At 43.6% G+C, this 19,542-nt stretch overlaps 1 protein-coding gene across 4 annotated transcripts; it reads right to left on the bottom strand.

Moving 5' to 3' along the window:
• Positions 1 to 58: 58 nt before the first annotated feature.
• LOC124202990 lies at positions 59 to 18,133 on the bottom strand. 4 transcript variants are annotated; one of them, XM_046599550.1, is made up of 9 exons: positions 17,953 to 18,133; positions 15,668 to 15,940; positions 6,370 to 6,462; positions 4,988 to 5,122; positions 4,747 to 4,911; positions 3,468 to 4,540; positions 3,226 to 3,391; positions 1,394 to 3,145; positions 59 to 1,330 (listed from the first exon to the last, which is right to left on the bottom strand). In XM_046599550.1, the coding sequence occupies exons 2-9, from the start codon at positions 15,857 to 15,859 to the stop codon at positions 449 to 451; spliced, it is 4,458 nt and encodes a 1,485-aa protein (XP_046455506.1). In that variant the 5' UTR covers positions 15,860 to 15,940; positions 17,953 to 18,133; the 3' UTR covers positions 59 to 448. The 4 variants fall into 4 exon arrangements, with proteins under 4 accessions (XP_046455506.1, XP_046455507.1, XP_046455505.1 ...); XM_046599551.1 differs by having other exon boundaries at positions 1,397 to 3,145; XM_046599549.1 differs by having other exon boundaries at positions 59 to 3,145.
• Between the last annotated feature and the right edge of the window lie 1,409 nt (positions 18,134 to 19,542).

Raw genomic sequence — 19,542 nt, 5'->3', positions numbered from 1 at the left:
TGCGTTTACAGTTTACGTTCTCTTTAACTTTCAATAAAAATGAAAAGAATTGAACGGATTTTGTATAGAAATACGATTCTCGTATTATATTTGTCTTAAGCATTCGTAAATGTACATAAAACAAATTTTGGCACGTTATGTACAAGCAAAATGTGAGATACACAGAGTTACACAGTTACTTATAAATTCAGAGCTAAAAAAATTATTTTGATGAAAATCAGATCGGTCATTTAATGTGGTGGCGAAAAACAATCCAAACAAAAGGAATAAAACACGCACAGCTATCTGCTTAATACAATTTAAAAAAAGTTGGCGCAGATATCGTGTGCTAGGAGATCAACCAAATCATGGATTAATATCTCGAGTTAAAACAATTGCAGATTGGGTAATAACAAAATACTTCAATAAAATAATAGTAAAATTTTGTTCACGATCCAGTTGGTCAAGCTCACGCTTTCGGCTGGAACCGTTGCATGTAAAATTGACAATCGGAGCAGTATTGAAAATTGGACGGCACTTGCTTCTTCCCGCAAAGGCTGCACGGAGTGAATCCAGCGCTACTGGATGGCATTGGCCCTTGTTGTTGCGGTTGTTGTTGCCACGAACCGGCATTCGGCTGGACCATTTGCTGCGGCCTACTCTGCTGATCCGGATGCTGTTGCGGCGGGTAATTCGTTTTCATCGCCAGATTTTGTGTCAGATTATTGTTGTTGTTGTTATTGGCCGTTGGCTGCGGCTGGAAGCGCACTCTGGCGTGGTGTGGATATTGCGGAGGCGGAGCGTAAGATGGAGGAGCACCTGCGCTGGATGGTGGCCCTATCCTCTGGCCCATCATCGGTGAAGGGGGAACGCCGTAACCATTCCGCATCGGCTGTCCTGATGGTTGTTGGTATTGTTGTTGCTGCTGGTAATGCTGCTGAGGTTGTTGCTGGGCGTAGTGATGAGATTGCTGGAAGGCCTGGCTGTTGACGGGCAACTTTTGATAAGGCGGCTGAGGGGGCCTCAAGGATTGGCGATCCACTTCATCCGTTCCATTATTAAAAGTGGGCGAAACCAGTGGCTGATTCGATTCCGGTCGTTGCTGGCCAACATCTTTGACCATTTCCTGTTGGAAAGCCGAGCGGAGTACTCGCTGGAGGATTGGATTGGGAACATACGTCTCATCCTGTTCGGTGTCTTCGGCCGTCGAGACCAAAATCACTTGGTCGCAAAACGTCACGCTCTTCTTTTTACTCTGTCCGTCACCCGATCGTCTCTTGCGATCCAAAATTCCGGCAGGAGCCGCAGGTGGTAGAGACGCTACAGGAGCCTTGAGTGGCTGGTGTTGTTGCTGTTGTTGTTGCTGTTGTTGTTGCTGTTGTTGCTGTTGTTGTTGTTGCTGTTGTTGTTGCTGTTGTTGTTGTTGTTGGCAAGGTACTACAGGTGGCTGGACGCGAGGAGGAGCGTGATCGACGACATCACATGAAGTCACTGGAGAGATTCTAGCTTGTTCGAAACGGGACGCCAGCTTCCGGACGGATTTATTGACCGTCTCTTCCGTCGGAAGAGCCGCAGGTACGAGCTGAGGGGCCACTGCCAGAGCGGCGACTCCCATCTTCTTATTTTGCAAAGTATTTTGAAGTTCTCTCAGCCAATGATTCGGCGGATTGGCTGCCGAAGATGACGGAGCGGAGGGGACGATCGGTGCCATAGGTGGTGGCATATTTCCGGCGCCTAGGATTTCCTTCCGCTTTCTTTGGAGTTCGGCTAATAATCCGCTAGGCTCCGCTTCTTCTTCTTCTTCCGGCGCCAGTTCAGGATCGCAACTGAGTAACTGCAATTCCTGCGGCGGAGGAGGTGGTGGGAAATCGTCGCTGGCTTGCCGGACGTGTTCGACGACCGGATAAGGCGGAAGCGGATCGTGTGGAGCGGGGAATGCCAAATCGCTATGCGTCCGTTCATGGTGAATGTCCGCATGGACGGTGATTTGACTCTCAGCGTAATTATCGTAGAACGGCAATTGCGGAGGCGCCGGAGTCAGGTGGGACGTTTTCCGGACGGGCGGCGGCGGAGGAACTTTGTTGAGGCCGATGGGTTGCGGCAGCAAATTCCGGCCCAGACTCGAGTGGAAACTCCTCCTCATCATCAATTTGCTCTTCTCCAAATTAGGATTGCTGGAGTCTTCCGGCGGCGGAGGTAAACCGATATAGTCATCCTCTTCCGGCTCCTGTTGCGGCTCTTCCTGGCCGTCGTCGTCGTCGGCTCTCAAGTCGGGCAAACTTCGATTCTTCCGTTTGATGAGCCCGCCCATGAGAAGCCTCCGCCGGATGCGATGCTGCTTCTTGCCGGGCGACCTGGACGAGTTGTCGCTCGATCCGTCACCTCCCATCATTTCCAGGTCGTCCTGGGCCACACTGGCCACCGACGGAATGGGAACCGGTTTGCTCTTGTTGCGTTCCTCACTCTTGGCCCTCTCCCGGCGCATCATGGCGCCAGCGAATCCGGCAACAACACCCGATCGACTCTGCCTCTCCGGTTGTTGTTGTTGTTGCTGCTGTTGTTGTGTCGTTTCGGCTTCACGGAGCATTTCGGCCGCTTTCTTGCCCTTCTTTTTCGGCAAAGTGGCGTAAATTTCAATGTTCTTCCCGACGCTTCCGGGCTGAGTGTTGGACGAAGGAGCGGACGGAGTGGGCGGGACAGCCTGGACAGTCGGTTGTTGTTGTTGGCGGACGCTGCGATTGGAATCGCGGCTGCTCTGGCGACTGTGTCTCGGCTCGTCGATGCTGGGCATAACGGCGACGCCATTGTGAACGGCGTTCGATCCGTCGTAAAATCCGGCAGACTGCCGCGCCTGCAAAAGTCGCCTGTGGAGGCTCCGCCCCCGCATGACACACGTGTTGTGTTTCATCCGGGCAAAGACGAGCGTCTGCGGATTGTTGTAAGGGGCATCCATGGCCGCCCGGCTGCGCTGGGCCGCCGATTGACACAGATTGAAAGCCCCTTCCAGGTCGCCTTGATCTTCCTGCACTCTCGACCGCTCCAGCAGGTGATCCGCCTCGAGGCAAAGCCTTTCACACTCGTCGGCTCCACCAGCATCAGCCGGTGGATACGGCCCAGGCACTCGGGTTTGCCATCTGTTGTGACCGCCCTCGGGAATCTGGGATAACTAATTTAAAAAGAAATAATAATTCCAGACGTTAATAACTCCATCGCAATGAATCATTTTTTTTAAAGATTAAATTATACCTGGAGGGTATGTTTCAGACTCTGCTGCAACGGGTAACTGTCGTTGGACGATAAAGAATAGGAATCGTATCCAGGATCGCCGTGGAAAGCGCCCAGGTGGTTGGGTAAAGCGTTGGGATCGCCCGGTTTCGATGGAGAACTATTGGTCGAACTGCTACTCTGCGGTCTATAAAAATTGAATATTTTCCAAATTAATTCAACTGTAATTGATTTAAAGATCATTAATTGAAATTAAATTATACCTTTGATTTCTGTTCATAATGTAGAGGTAAGGATTGTCCATGGAAGTGCTGGATGAAGAGGAGGCGCTGTTTCGGTCGCCACTCCAGTTGCCGGAATCTCTCGATCTTGGCAAATTAGCACCGGCGAGCATGGCGATCTTGAGATCCGGATCGCTGGAAACGTTCGACTGCTGCTGCTGGGCCCTCAAAATGGATTCGACTGTTTGTCGCTGGATGTAAACCGGCTCGTGGAAGACTTCATCCGGCTGATGGAAAATGCCTTCCAGGTCCGAAATGTTTTGATAGTCGCGATAGTCCGGCTGTTGCTGTTGCTGCTGCTGTGGCAACGGAGCAGGTCGTCTGTTGAGCGAGTGCTGGATCAGTTCCATGTTGGGCGTGATGGCCCTGCGGCCGTTATAGCTTGGCTGCTGCTGCTGCTGGACCGGCACCGGATTGGGCGTGATGCTCCTGGGCCTGGAAAGTGATCCGTATTGATGATGACGCGGCTTGGCTCCGACCGGAGTGACGGCCGAAGGAGCGGTGGCCGTCGGCACGGCCGTCCCTTCCGGATCTGCGTAGAGGAGCAAAAGCGGCTGGAAATGGCCGCGCCGGCACTTGTCGACGACGTGCTGCCAGTCGGGCCCCACCTCACTGACGGATGCATCGTCAAAGTAGATCCACAGCTGGAGTTTGGTGTGGAAGAAAAAGGTGGAGTAATGTTTGCCGTAGTAAGTGACGACGCCCACCAGCCGGTGGGTGGTCAATTCGGCCCAGCGTGAGTCCAGCACCGACTGGAAGACGTCCCGCAGCTGGAGGCTGGTGCCCACCAGGGCAAAGACGGACATGATGTGATCCAGCTGCGGTCGCTCAGAGTCCCAGACGATGCCGACCGAAACGATTTGCGGCCGGTTCGTCAGAGTTCGGCAAATTTGAATTTGGGCGCCGCAAGCGCTCGGGCAATCACGAATGTCGCCCATCCCGCCCGCCTGTCTCAGCAAACGACCGAATAATCCGGCCGGCGAACCCGGCTCCATCAAATTGGGTGGCTGGCGCGCCTGTGACGTCAGCGCCGACGCCGAGACGTAGTGCACCATCTGTTTTGATTATAATAAGCCACACACACACACAGACACAAAACAAAACAAAAATGATGATTAAAATAAATTAATGATGTAGATTCGGCCTTATTTCTCCTCATCACACTAATGAGATTGGTCGTTAAACGGCCTTTCGATTTGGATCGAGAAAAAAATGTGCCGTTTAATGAGATAACAATCAATTGATTGGGGCTGCAACTCACCTGAGTGAAAGGCAAAGGTTCGGAAGTGGCGCCACAAGCGGCGCAGACGGACTGTTCCACCAAGGTCATGGCGAACCTTTGGTGGGGGATACAATGCCCAGCTGCGCATTGGTCCTCGGCCTCGTTGCTGGCCAAATGGAAATGAATTCGAAGTAAAATGTTCTCCTGTTCAAAAAAAGAAAAAAGAAATGGACATTGTTATACCTAGGTAAAACTCGATTGCTTTATGAGATAAACTTACAAAGCATTCAGCTGCATCGTCCATGAAACCGAGCTGGAATCTCTGTTGATTCAGAAAGGTTTCGGCCAATGCCCGCCGGAGCGCGTCCGGCGGCAGAGCTGATTCATGGCTATACTGCAATTGCGCAAACAATTCCTAAAAATAAATCAAATACAATTTTATTATTAACAAGCGAGAATGGAAAAAATGGATCTAAATCGATCCCGTCGGATGATGTCGGGATTGCGGTCTGCGGTCATCACGCGCAGTGAAGGGAGAAAAAAACGAACGAACGAACGAACGCACCGTAACCATAAATCTCAAAATTTTCAGTGGTTTCCCATTGTTCGAAAAGAAGAAGAAAATATGAAATGAAGAAGAAAAAAAAAGGCAGAAGACATGCGCATTAGAGGCTGATTAACAGCGTGACTCGGGGAGGGCATCCATTACAAGAATGGGTGAGCGAAGAGAGAGAGACGCGATATCGTGAGGTTCGTGAATCACGATCGGTAACGCACGGGAGATGCAAATGAGAGAAACATCTCCCATTACTCTTCCAGGGAGAATGATTATCGTTATCTCGCAGAGATGATTCCATATCCACCTCCTCCTCCTCCGACATGCTCCAGGCACAAATTAGAGATCATTGAGGAGGTATTGAACGCAGAGCACACACGACGAATGGGGAAACAGAAAAAGAAGCGAAAAAAAAGGCCAAAAAATGTATATATACTATCTAAAATAAAACAGATTTTTATGTATTTATTTATATTTATTCTTTGTGTATATCTATATTTTATTGCGATGTGGAAAGAAAGGAGGCCAACAACCCGCAGAGTGTCTTAATGCATTTTTAAGAGAGAAGTTGTTTTTTTCGTTTCGTTTCGTGTCGGGAGTGAAGGATCGAATCTGTTCAAACCCGCTGGCAGTCGACAATTTCAACTCTTCTTTTTTTCTTTTTTTGTTTAATGTATTTAGTGCATTATATAGAGGTCTAGCTGGAAGGAGGAGAACTTGATAATTCAGAGCGCGGCGCTAAGTCCAGCATTCCTACAGCTACGTAAAAATCTTCTCATTGTTACGATTGTGCCTTTTTCTCCCGCGGCTGGAAAACACAAACCGTTTAAAAACACACCTTTTGGCTATACAACATTTTCCTTTTTTTCTAAGGAAGATGATACGTGACTGACTGGCCGCCGGGAAAGAATAGACGCTAGCTAGCCAGTCAGAGAGAGAAGATCGTTCATATTTTTTTATGCTTTTCTGCGGGAGTCGTCGGATTCGAGAAAGCGCAGCAGAAGCCAAACCCACCCGAGAAAGAAACAAAATTCCAAAACGGGAAATAAAAAAGATAACCCATCTTCTTTCTTTCTAACTGGAAAAAAATATATATATATTGTTACCTTCAGGGCACAAAAGATGCACGATTCGCCGAGGCAAGCGTGACCGGTCAGGTCGCGGAAACTTCTTCTGAAAATGTCCAAATGCCACAAAACCTGTAAAAATTCAAAAAAGGAAACATTTAACAAAAAATATAAGTAACGGCAAATTGTGTGTGTGTGTGGCATATTATAACTGGTCAAAAAATATGAAATCAGTTTCGGAAGTGTATAGACATGGTCAGGAATAAAAAAAAAATAATTCGTGACCGCAACGTGAGACGACGTCAAAATAACGATCGTGTGTGGTGGTGGTGGTGGTGATTTCATTGTTTCTTTGGCGCTCACGACCGTATGGGCCTGGGTTCCGCTCGAGTGACCGCAACAACACGAGCCATATACAACTCCGTGAAAAATAAAATAACCATCGGTGGCCCTCTTCTATCTATCCGCCGTTTACCACCGCACGTGCGGATAGCCATCGGACCGGAAATCAAAAAATCACGTTCCTCCCTTTTTTTTATTTTTTAATTCCTTCACCGCAAATTTGCCTTGCAGCTAAAATTGCGCGACGAAACAAAAATAAAAAAATCTAAAATTTCATTTTGTTTCATTTTATTCGAAGAAAAGAAACAAAAAGTGAAATTCTTTTCGTTTTGATGAAATAAGAGAAAAGAAATAATAATCTCCCGCTGGGTGTCTCTCCCCCATTGTAAGTCAGCTCACACATTCCACAGCGTGTCAAAAGAGAATTGTACTATGAAGTAGAAAGAAGAAGAAGAAGAGGGGAGAGATGTTAGTTTCTCACGGATCATCTCCAGAGCTATTCCCCCTATAATATCTGATTGCGTCGTCTGAATTCCATGCGGTCAGCGTCTTTTTACATGCGCGAATGAACGGGCGCAGCAACAACAACAACAAGATGGCGGAAGGAATGCGATCTCCTTGCGCGATAATACCGCGCGGCCGATATAATATCGTATACAATACACATAATACGCCAGACGATCCCCGCCCAGGCTACTACTACTACTACCCCCCCTAGGGCGGTTTTTCTATTCAAAATGTGAGCACATTCCAGGAGATGATGTTCAGCTCCTCCCCAGGTAACATGTAAGAAAAGAGTAGAAGCGAAAAATCTACCAGACTATTGGAAGAAAAATTCATTTGGTTTTTATTCCTCTACGAAAATGTTGGCTCAATTATCCGCAATGTGCAACAGAGGGTGAAGCTTTTCGTGAGAGGTTCGATGGTGCGGGAATTTTCGTATCTCAAAGGTCTCAGGGGGTATGGGGGGGGGGCGTAAAGAGGTCAGACGAGGGGTCGTACAAGAAGAAGAAAAAGTTCTTAAATACTCTTTTAAGAAAGCGGGAAGACGAAAACCTTCCGATTCCCACCGATATTTCTCACGCTCTTTTTTTCTTTTTGACTTTACTATTTATTATTTCTTTTCTAATATCTTCATATTTTTTCATATATTTTTTCAAAGTCACCTGAAAACTTTAATTTGATATGATTTATGCCGAGGAGGAAAACAACAACAACTATCGATGATATCACCGCGGGCTTGTTCCGTTCTTTTTTTTACGACGATTCTTTTTGGTTTTTTATTCCTCCATGACGTCGTAGAAAAATTTAAAAACAGCAAATGGGATGTAATTAACCTCTACGGTCGCCCGTAAAGTGCCGTGACTATCCATATCTTATTATTATTATTATATTGCCTTTTATTTTCTCCACCAGAATAAAAAATGTCTGATCATAGAGTGACGCTCCCCTCAATAATCGACGCCGATTCACGGACGTCAATCTTCTTCTGTGTAAAAGTAAAAAAAAAAATTCTTTTCATTTTTCAAAAAAAGAGAAAAAGTTCCATCAACTCCTCCCATGAGAATGACAGTGAATGGGAAAAGGGCCACATTATAATCACGCTTCATCCGTCATACTACACAAACTACGCACACAAGGAGGGGGGAATAAGAAATATCGTATGGGAATCCGGCCGGAAGAGAATATTCTCTCTCCCTATCAAAGAAAGAAGCGTATTTTTTTTCCGCTTTGATACTACCAACAAGGAAGGGACTACAGGTAGACCAAACAGGGGAGAGTCATGTGGAACTAAAATGCGGCGCCATGATGGAATCAAAAAAAGGGGGGGGGGATGGAATTACTTTATAATATAAGGAAGATATTTCTTTTGTAATCTCAGACATATTCACCCCCCTCTACCCGTTTGAGTTACATATAAAAATAGTAAATCGAATCGGTGAAAAAAAAAATGGAAAACGCAGGTCCCATTCATCATTTTCGGTACCCTGGAAAATCTCGTTTTCCAATCTGCTTTTTTTTTCAAAATATTTAAATGGTTGCTAAAATGTCTGGTATAAGCAACAGCAGGCATTCTTCTCGAAAAAACGAATAAATTTGTGTTTAGTATATTCAAAAACGGCGGCTGTTGTTTCTTTCGAAATCACGAAGCCATGAAATTGTGTTTGTTAGAAAAAAGGAAATTTTTACAACGTCATTTATTGTAATAGACCCCAAAACGTCAGATTTTTTCACGAAGTCGAACGACGGTAAAAACAACAAACTTCTTTTGTTCCCGTTTTGTACATATTGAAAAATTCTTTTGCCTGGAAAAGAATTCGGTCACAGTTTAGGTGACGAATGTCACAGACTGTCTATAATGGAATAACTCGTTTGGCATTCAACGGGTCTCGTAAGAATCTCTCAAACATGTCGACGCGTAAGTCAATCAAGATTATAACTTGTGCTCTCATTTCCCTGAAAAAGAATTTCTCGGCGCACCCGGAAAACCAGGTAGTAATCGACTTTGTTTTGGCGACAGGTGAATCATCTACAAAAACGGATCGAGCGCGCGGCACGTTTGAAACAAAAATTTATTTGGCAGGTTTTTCTGGATTTTCTCCGGGATTTTCTCCCGAATTCCCGGTAAACTCAACCGCAACTTTTGTTATTTGTGGACTAGAAAACGTCCAATCAAACTGTATCCCATCGTTTCAAAGGCTATATAAGCGCATTTCAATCATTTTCTATTTTTCCTTCTCCTTAAGGAAATTGTTGGTTCTGTTCGGCGGGGGAACGCGTGACGGTTCTGCTCCGTGAAATCCCATCGACATTTTGGGGGCTGGAAATTCTGGACCATCTCTCTACCCCACCCACCCCTCTTTTAATGAGAGGGTTATCATGATATTCCAGGCTCTGGCATGATTGTTGCACGGCTGATTTGTTTCCATGTTAATCATTTCTCGACTTTTCTTTTATCTTAAGAGATTTGAACCGGCCGTGTGCGTACGACGTAGCGAGTCCCAGTGACCTGGCCACATTATAAAATTGTACGCACACAGGATTCACGGCGTGCTTTATACAACCGGAAATGTCGAGAGACAACTCCCCCTCATCTCTTATTTCCAAGGGAGGGGGATATAGTAAAGCCAAGAAAAACAAAATGAATAAGCACGCACGCACTTTGTCCCCCCTGCTATTCAAAAATAATAATAAAATAGCTCAAACCTTGGTGACTTGGAAGAGCGGATGTCGTGCTATATTCCTTTCGAGCCTCATTTTCGTTCGATTTAAACTCGACAAACTTTTCCAACGAAATTGGCGAGAAAAACTTTTGGCGGATTTCAAAAATTCAATCACTCGGTGCGGAGTTGTAACACATGATTCGGTTTGGGAGGCAAACAAACGGCAGTCGGCTAGAACTCTCGTTTGGGAACTGATGGAAAGCGCTGGGTTCACCACCAACCCAAACCCGAGGAGAGGTACACCTATGAGCAAAGGGCTACAACTCTCGTCGTAGTAGTAATAGTTTGGCGGCGGCGGCGGTGGGGGCTAGGGCGGGTGATTTGAACTTGGCCGCAGGGCTAGACTCTCGACTTACGGCGAAAGGCTCCGATTGGACCTGGCCTGCAAGAAGGTATGCCGCCCGAGGCTATTACACCTTTCCTCAACACACCTGGGGACCCCGTCCTATTTAAATCTTTTTTCTTCTTCTTCTTCCCCTCGCAACATAAAATAAGAAAAAAGGTTTTTGTGTGTGTGTGTGTGTGTCTGATTGCTGCCCTCTCCATCTTCTCCCCCATTCCACAACCTTTCATCCTTCTTCTTCTTCTTCTTTTCTTTCCCAGTAGAACTGCAGGAGGGCCGGAGCGCGTCGTGAGTCACGCAATGACTCGGTTTCAGCAACTTTTTAGCCAACAACTCACACGCCGATGATTACAATCATTACACCCGCTATACTCTCGACAACAACAGCAACAACCAAAATATATAAGTTGATTCCATCACAATAAATTTGCGGCCGAGGAGAAAAGATTTTCAGCGGCTGATAAGACGCAACAAAACAAAAATGCTTTTTCCAACGGGAGTCGTTGGGCGACGTAAATCACACCCGAAAAAAATTTTTTTTACGTGAAAAGATGATCATATTTTGTCTTTTTTCTTCCCCCCACAATCTTATTTTTTAGCGATGGCGCTACGAGATTCCGTCGACAACTTAATAGACACCGGCGCTCCGAAAGACGAAATTGACGACTACATTTTTTCTCGTCTTGTCTAGTCTTATAGGAAAAAATTGTTCCCCGAAAAATCCTTCCATCATCATCAGATTGCCATCAACCCCCCTGCGTGCGCATCACACACTATACGGCCAATATCTTGGCCGGTTTCTGCTTGGAAAACAACACAGAAAACAATAGAATCTTTTCTTTTCTTTCTTTTTCTTCTCTTTTTTTCGGAAATGTGTGGACGCACACACACAAAAGAGATCCGCTTCATCAGATATTATTTTTATTCCGGAAATTTTTCAGTTTTCGGCAAGCGAGCGCCAGCGCGCGAGATTCAAAAAAAGAAAAATGTTTCTTGATTTATTGACAAGGCGCAGCGATAAAAATCGAATAGGCTGAAGAAATAGTGTGTGTGTTGGGTGTGTGTGTGTGTGTTGTCCCGGGGTATAGAGTAATCATCATCAGTTAGAGGTTCTGCCCGAAAATCCTTTTAAGGTAAACGTAATTAAATCAAAGAAAATATAAAAGGGGTAGACTCTCTCGAATAGGTCAAAACCGATTCCGATTCGGAATGCTTTAAAAAAAGGTGGCGATCGACAAAAAACCCCCTCGGGAGCGACTAACTGTCGGTCGTGACGAGCCTTTGCGTGGTAGAAAAAACTTCACTCGTGCGGATGTGTACACGAAGGGTAATCGAGTTTCTTTTGTCATCATCTTCATTCTTCTTTTTTCTTTTTTAAAAAAGTTTCTTGGACGAGAGAAAGTCTCGAGGGTTAGAAAAGGGAAACACAAGCTCGGCCTTAATGACATTTCAATGACAATGTATGTTTTATTTTTCTTTCTTTCTTTACTTGAATGGCTCAAAAATCTTCTCCTGGGCAGATGTGTCGAACTGCGCCAGGGAAATGACCGAGTGCGGCAGCAGCTGAAAGATTTGTCTTGAAAAAGTTTTTTCAAGTTCATATACCTTTTTTCCCATTTCTATTTTTAAATAAATAAAGAAAACACGGAGATCTGCAGACTTGTGGGTGTTGAAAAGGCAAGAATCGACAAAAGAAGGAGAGTCGGAGAAAGGAGCGTGTGCCAGATGTCCATTTCTAGACATTGTGAGACTTATGATGTCCCTTCTTTTTTATTATATGTACATCAGCAACTTTGTCTGTGTGTAGATATATTCCTCCCTCCTTGGGCTAATAAGAGACTGGCAGCAGACAGACGGTTTCCTTGCGGCCATTTTGAACCAGTTTTTGAATAACCCCCGCATCTCTCAAGCGCGCGCGCGCCGCACCATCTTGTACGCGAGTCGTGTGGTCTTTTACAAACCCCCGATCCAATTACAGGTGGCAACAACTACTACGCTACATTCACCCTCTGTTCTTTTTTCGGTTTTTTTGATTATGTTACGGTACAGTATAGGGAAACTTTCCTGGCGAGTAAAAGGCGAACCGAGAGAAATGGCGAGGTGAAAAGGGAAATGTACGTGGTGTTTTTTGTCTTTTTGTTTTTTTCCCTTTTCATTGTGTTATGGTAATCATGATTAAGGGGGAAATCGAGGTCAAAACAATCTACCCAGACTAGCCCAGTCGATTAGAGTCTACGCAGATGAGGATATATACAGCCGGGGATAGATATGGAGGTCAGGTAAACCAGGTAAAATTTCATTTCTCTACCGCTAGGTGGAAATAGTGGAAAACGTCGGGGAAAACATAACGACGCAACATCCCAAAGAAGAAGAAAACATAAAAGAGTCAAACATCAAACGATCAGTTGGTTGCGCCTGGTTAGTTTCTTATACCTGGCGACCCCGCCTACTTAACCTTCTACTCTTACAAAAAAAAAGATAAAAAGGGAAAAGAAGTTTGACAGGTTGAAAACGTGGGCCATCTAGCGGTAGCGTCATGTAACTAAACCAAAGCGTCATTCCGCCTCGCCCGCCTCGGGATGTTTTGATGGCCACCCATCAAAGAATAAACCTCCCACCAAAAGTCTCGTCGAAACGAAAGCATCAAGTCAAAAACCCGTCAACAAAAGACTCATCCAGGATCTGCCCACCTTGAAACCTTCGAAATAATCATTTTTTTTTCGCCTTTTGTTTTATTCTATTACACCTAGCGCCAAAAATAAACAACAAAAAATGGAAGGAACTTGACAAAACGAGCCACAACTTTCCAGCTCGTTTTAACGATTATGATTATCCAAACAAACCAAAAAAAGTTCCAAAACGGCCCATGTGTTTCAACTTCTTCCGAAGAAAAAAACTGGGCAGTTAAAAAAGGTTTTGCTGGCACTTTAAAAGGCCCGCGCGCGCGCGCGCCTGTGTTTAAACAACATCTTAACCCCTCTACACCATCTTCTTCTTCTTCTATACGATCGTGAGGGAGGAGTCGCCGTTCGCGTGCACAGACCATCAGAAAAATAGTATATCTCTCTATATACTAGTAGGTGTACACATCTATTTGTGTTTTGTTACTTGGGGGTTTCCAGCCGGTTAAATATTGACGTTAGCCGCAACACCCACGTCCAGCGATGACATCAACCTCCTTCCCCCAAAACCCGGAGAAATCGTAAAAAGATTCACGAGAGTTGTTCAAAGTTGGGGTTGGGAAATGGACATTTCAAACCTCCCGCGTCTTATAGAAAAGAATTTTCTTCTAATTGAATAGAAGCGACCGCCCGCTTCTATTTTTATAGGCGACATTTGCGCGCCTTAAAAAAAAATACATTTTCTTCGAAATTTGAATGTTACACATAATCTTATATCCCGCGGGCAGCTGTGGAAAATGTTAACGAGGTGTACAAAGTAGAAGAAGAAGAACAAACCCCGGAGCTTTGATGGCCGAGAAGAAGAAGCTGAGAGACCATTAGGGAGGCAGAATATTCTCTCCGTGTGACCTCCACTATACAATTTGAGTGTAACAAGAAGAGAGAGAAAATACCCCAAAGGCCCATTGTTTCAGAGGAATCATTACGAAAAAAAAAAGAAATAACCTGTAGGGTAAAAAACCCAAAATATATATATTCCAAAGCTGAATAAATTTGTGTAGAGAGAACTCTGCTCGTGTGTGTAACTCGATATTCAAATGTCTGAGCTAGTCTACAAGATGAATATTCACACACCATAATTTAATGCGCTACCGCTGACGTTGCTCTTGCGAGAGCTGTCTAGGATCAAAAAAAGATTTCCTCCCCTTTGGAAAAAATATAATAATAATGAGCTAGTTCTATTCGCGCGGCTAACGAAGTGTATAGTCATGTATAAGAAGAAGGAGAAAACAAAATTCATCTTTTGAGGCTAGCTAGAGAGATATCTTTTCTTCCGTTTCACAATGAACGGTGACTCGGCACGTCGCGGCCATTGGCGTGGGTCCGTAAATATTACACAAAAGGAGAGAGAGAGAAGAAACAACACACGGAAACTCTATGATGAGATGACTAAGGAATAAGAAATAAGAAAAAGCTTTTTTCTTATTTTGGTTAAGGAAGGAAGAACGGAAGCTCGGGATTTTCTCTCCCTTCGATATATTCAATTAGGCAGCGGAATAATATCTAAAAGGGGTGGTTTCCCCCCACCGTGCTGGCCACATGGCACTTTTTTTTCTTACCTGTGGAACATTTCCACCTACGCATCCGGTTTACTTCCAACCTTTTGTCTCCTCTTTCAGATTCGACTTCCTCTTCCTCCCCCGCCCGTCAACCCTCTGTTGCAAACCTCCCCCACCCCACCTTTCCGTCAAATCCTCAACAAGTTTTTAAATCAATCAAACTTAAATGTAAACATTTTCTGTTTGGCTTAGGAAAAAACCCCACCAGACATTTTGACAAATAGGCAAAGATCCAAATGCAAATAGCCCCCAAAGATTTTGGTGAAAAGAAAAATAAATAAAATAAGAGAAATGAGATATTCAATTCTTTTACAAATGACCCGTGCGGACCAAGTCCCGTTAAAAGATACCACCACCATCACCTGCGGGAGAATTTTGTTTTTTGCGCTGCCGGCCTCTTTAAATATATATAGCTGGCCCCACCTTTAAAAAAACACACACATCTATCTCTTCTTTGCCAAATAAAGACCTTCGTGTGTGCTCAATCCGCCCGGTCTCTTGAAAAAATATTTCTCAATAAAAATCGGAACACAAAATAATTCGTGGAAACGCGTTCTCCGGCACGTATATTCTCTTCCCACCATTTCGCCAGTGCCAACATATATAGTCGACCGGATTTCCACAGAGACTAATCTAAAAATAGCCACCCGCTTTTTATTATTCAAGTCTCTCTTTTAATCCGCGCGCCCAATATCTCCTGGAAGAAGAAGAAAGTAAGGTGTTTTCTCAGCCGTAAAACTATGACAGCAGCTGGGGGAAAGATTCTGAAGCTTATCAGGAAAAAACGCACCTGGACACCGACTTTAGGGATCTAATATTTTCTCATCAGAGATTTGAAAGAATAAAAAGCTTTACACTCAAATGTTTTTCTTCTTCAAAGGGGGAAAGAAAAAAAAGCGGAGCGACATTGAGTTTGGTCACGTCCCTGAGACCACCTTGACAAGAATATGTGAGACAGCTTGTCCAGGAGATATAGAAAAATACTCTGGACACTTAAACAGTCCAAGTGAAAAAAGTAAAAGAAAAAAAAGCGTTTCGACGTAAATTACCAAAGGGGACAGTAACACATTCCAGCTGGGCGTGCGTGCATGTATCGTGTCGTCGGTATAAATCAGCGTGCCCCCAAGTGTGTGTGTGTGTGTCTTTTATTTTTTTAAAAAGAAATAGAAAAAAATGTTTGAAACTGACCTGGACGGCGCTGTTGAGGAAGCAATTGTTCTGTCCGGGAGCGTTGAGAAGACCTTTGGTGTTGGGAGCGAAGATCTGATGATGAGGCGAATGCTCAGTCACGCGCTGATGTTCCGATGTCTGCTGCTGTTGTTGTTGCTGGCCATAGTCACGGGGCAGGGTGGTGGCCATCGTCACCGGTGCCGGAGTCATGATTTCAATCCCCCTTTTGTTTTTGTTTTTTATTTTTTCAGTTATATATCAAAAATATTTTGGGCTTCTTCTTCAGACAATCTGTTGAAAAAGATAAAAAATTTGAATCAATAACGGTGCGGTTATAGTTTTAGACGGATGAACGCATGACGTCAGCTATGACCGTGCGGGAATTTTCGTATTTTTTTTTTTTTAGTTGGGTGAACGACACAGCAGAAAATAAAAATATTATTTTTTCGATTCAAAAGCTGCCGGGATTATAGTTGGCAAAAATGATATTTTTGTTTTTTCTCCCGCGGGAAAAAGAAAAAGAAAAACAGATGGGCTGCCGCCGTAAAACGTTGGATCGACAGAATTATTGTGTTGATGCCAAAAAGGTCACGGGCAATAAAGTAAAATACGATATCATGTCATAAAAGATGTGTGGAGGAAGAAGAGGAAGAAGAAGAAGAAGAAGAAGAAAATAGATCCCTATCTCATTTCCATACGAGCATGTATATCTATTTTTCGGCTGGTCAGGTAACTTGAACTTTCTAACAAGAGTTAGGACCTTGTTCGTTCTAATATTCTTTTCTGTTTTGTTTTTCCCTGTTGTTTTTCTGGAATAAAGAGGTCAGTCTATTGGTTCGATGACTCATTCCAACTTGTGTATAATTTTTACCTATACGAAAATGCTTCATTGTTTCTGCGGTCGCCTCTGACCTCCGGAGGGGCTGATGACGAACTTAATCAGTTCAATAACAAAAGGTTGTAAGAATATATATATTCCGCTCTTGTTTTTTTGTTTTTTTATTGTTCTTTCGTGTATTCTTCATTAGATAAAAGAACGTGTAAGAAAAGACCTTTTCTTTTCTTTTCTCCCGAAAATTATAATCTAATAATAATTTTCTTTATTTTATTTTATTTTTTAAATAATTCTTTTTTTCCAGGAGAGATTAGGATAATACAAAATGAAAAGTTACTTTGAGATGGGACTGTCAAGATTCGGGCACATTTCACTCCTCCCACTTTATTTTGGAAATTTCCCATTTAGACGTAAATATTAAAAACACACCGACATGATACTCAAATACAAATCAATTTTTCTTTTTCTAAAAGATTTCCCTAACCCGTTTTTTTCCTGGACGCGGGTCTCACTGACAATGACACACAATTTCCTCCAGGTAAAAAAGTAAAATAAAAATATAAAATTAAATCGTCTAGCCTACATCTCTCTCTCTCTCTCTCGTGTGGGGGTGCCCTCATAACGGCTCATAAATATCGGATGAATGTATTCAAAAAATGGTGGGGGGATTCGACTTGACTGCTCGCAAAGGTGATTCATTATAATAAACTATCTGCCCTTTTGGGGTTCTCTATTGCAACCCCCCTGTAACCATCAGGGTGGTGGTGGTGGTCTATGATAAACTCTGCATGACTCATTCGTCATCGATATGATCCCGCCAGGTAGTCTATTATTCTAATGTTTCGTATCATAAATAATTGGTGAGAGAAACAAAAATGAAAACGATGTGAAAATGTGAAACATGAGAAAGTGTTTGGGGCTACAACAACAACAACAACCTACTAAATGAATCGTCAGGCTCGGTTAGTCGTGCGTAACCATAGTGACGACAAATTGTTTATGAAATAAAGACGACCAGAGGGACCGACCGGTGTGAGAAACTCAAAATTTGAAAATCTTGTGCTGTTGTAGGTGCAGCATTTTTTAAAAATGGCTGAAAAGAGAGGGGAGAGGGTAACAAAATAGAAAAGTGGATAGAGAGGGGGAGAGACCTTCCTGCTGAGTTTTTCTCCGCACAAGAAACAACCTGGACGTATATGGAAATCCGGTTGCGGATCGTGGGAACCCACATGCTTTTTCTCCTGTGTTTAATTCTTTCCTCCAAATTTCTTAGTGGAATCCCCCCGAAAGAAAATAGAAAATCTCCCTCATTAGAGATTGAATAGAATTCTATTGAAAAATTTTGGTTTCAAAACTTCTTGGGGGGGCCTCAACTAAATCAGGTAGAAAATTTCAATTGTTTCTAATGTACTCCCCCGGATAAAATTACCCCCCCAAAAAAATGAATTTCAAACCAAAATTTTCTTACCTCCAAGAATCGTGAAATATCCATTGTCAATTAATCCAAATCGAATGGTGTTAAATGTGTCGAGCACTTTAAATAGAAAAACTAGCGTGTGTGCTTGTGTGAAACTGTTGAGAAAGATTCAGAGTGTGTGGGAACGTGAACTGGTCAAGACGACGGTCGACAGTCAACTACGGGCATCGTATAGAATCCCCTATCCGAGATTGTTTCTCGCCCACCTCCTTCTTTTTCCTCCTCCTGCCCCCTGCGTCCCTTTCAGAGTCACGTGACCCTCAGGCGGTTCCCTCCCAACCAGACACACAGGTGCTCTTGTCAGGGGCGCCCAGCAACCGACTCCTGGGTTCCTTAATGTTAAATTACCATTTTTTCCCTTAAAATAAAAAGTAAAATAAAAAAAGGTTTTCATAGGAAAAACGTTTTTTAGTTTTATATTTTTTGTTCAGTTTTCGGCGGGATTTTCAACATGTCGTTGTTCATGTCGGCGGAAATGCCACGATTGGATTTGAAAAAGGGAAAAGAAACAAAAAATAAGAATGTGAGCGTGACCATCCGACTGTGGAATATTCCGGTCTATCCTTTTTCTCGATTGCGAAACGGGTTTTCAGATTTTTATAAGCAACAAAAAAATTTATAAAACAATAGTGTAGTTACATTGGGTATCACCAAAACATTTCTTTCTATCTGTACACATACATGTGAATGATTTGAATGAAATAAAAAACCAGAAGGTATCGCCTGTAGCAACAGATGTCGCCTGGCGATTAAACTTTTTAAAACAAACCAGTTTTTTTCTTCCTTTTTCAATGTTTTATTTTTATTCGAAATAAAATATATATTTGCATTTTATTTAAAAGTCCCCGAAAAAGTTGCGCGCGCTAAAAAACCCTCCGGAGAAAAAACTTCTTCTTCTGCAGCACCAGCAGCCAAAGGTGTGTGATTCTTCCACATAGACTGTGGCGCCATCGCTGCGATATAGTCAAAATGCCCGGCGGGTATTTTAAGAGGGTGGTGGGGAGAAGGAGGTTGGGGAGGGTTGAAAAGAAGAACCAGGTAAAAAAGAAAGAAAAGGTAAGACTAACAAAAGTTTGGGGGGGAGAGAAAAAAGAAAAACCCTATTGGCCTGTCTCAAGGACAAAAGAGACGATGGCCGTCTATACTTTTCTTTGAAAAAAAGAAAGAAATTTTTTATTTACCTGTCTAGCAAGAAGAAGAGAAAAAAAAGAACCCCTCCTCATCTCTTGGGTTGTTATTCTTCTTCTGTGTACAACACACACACACACGCACGGCAGCAGCACACCTGAGTTATAGCAGCAGTGTGCTTGACCCCCTCGGGCCGGATGCTTTTTCGCCAGCACCTTCTTCTTCTTTCTCCCCTTTTGTACTTGGTGGGGTGGTGGGATGATGTGTGCTGGCCACAATTATATATTTTCCCCCCTTTCTTGTTTTTCTTCCAGAGATTCTAATCACGATGATTATTCTAACGACGAATAGAGAGACTCTCAGAAGCCAAATATATCGTCTGCTGGTCATTCTTTTTAAAAAATTTGAGTTGAGATTATTTTCTTGCGGTTTGATTGGTCGGTAGCTATATCA

The sequence above is a fragment of the Daphnia pulex genome, chromosome 9 (genome assembly GCF_021134715.1).
Source record: "Daphnia pulex isolate KAP4 chromosome 9, ASM2113471v1".
NCBI classification, from domain to species: Eukaryota; Metazoa; Arthropoda; class Branchiopoda; order Diplostraca; family Daphniidae; genus Daphnia; species Daphnia pulex.
This window is presented reverse-complemented; position numbering and strand designations above follow the sequence as displayed.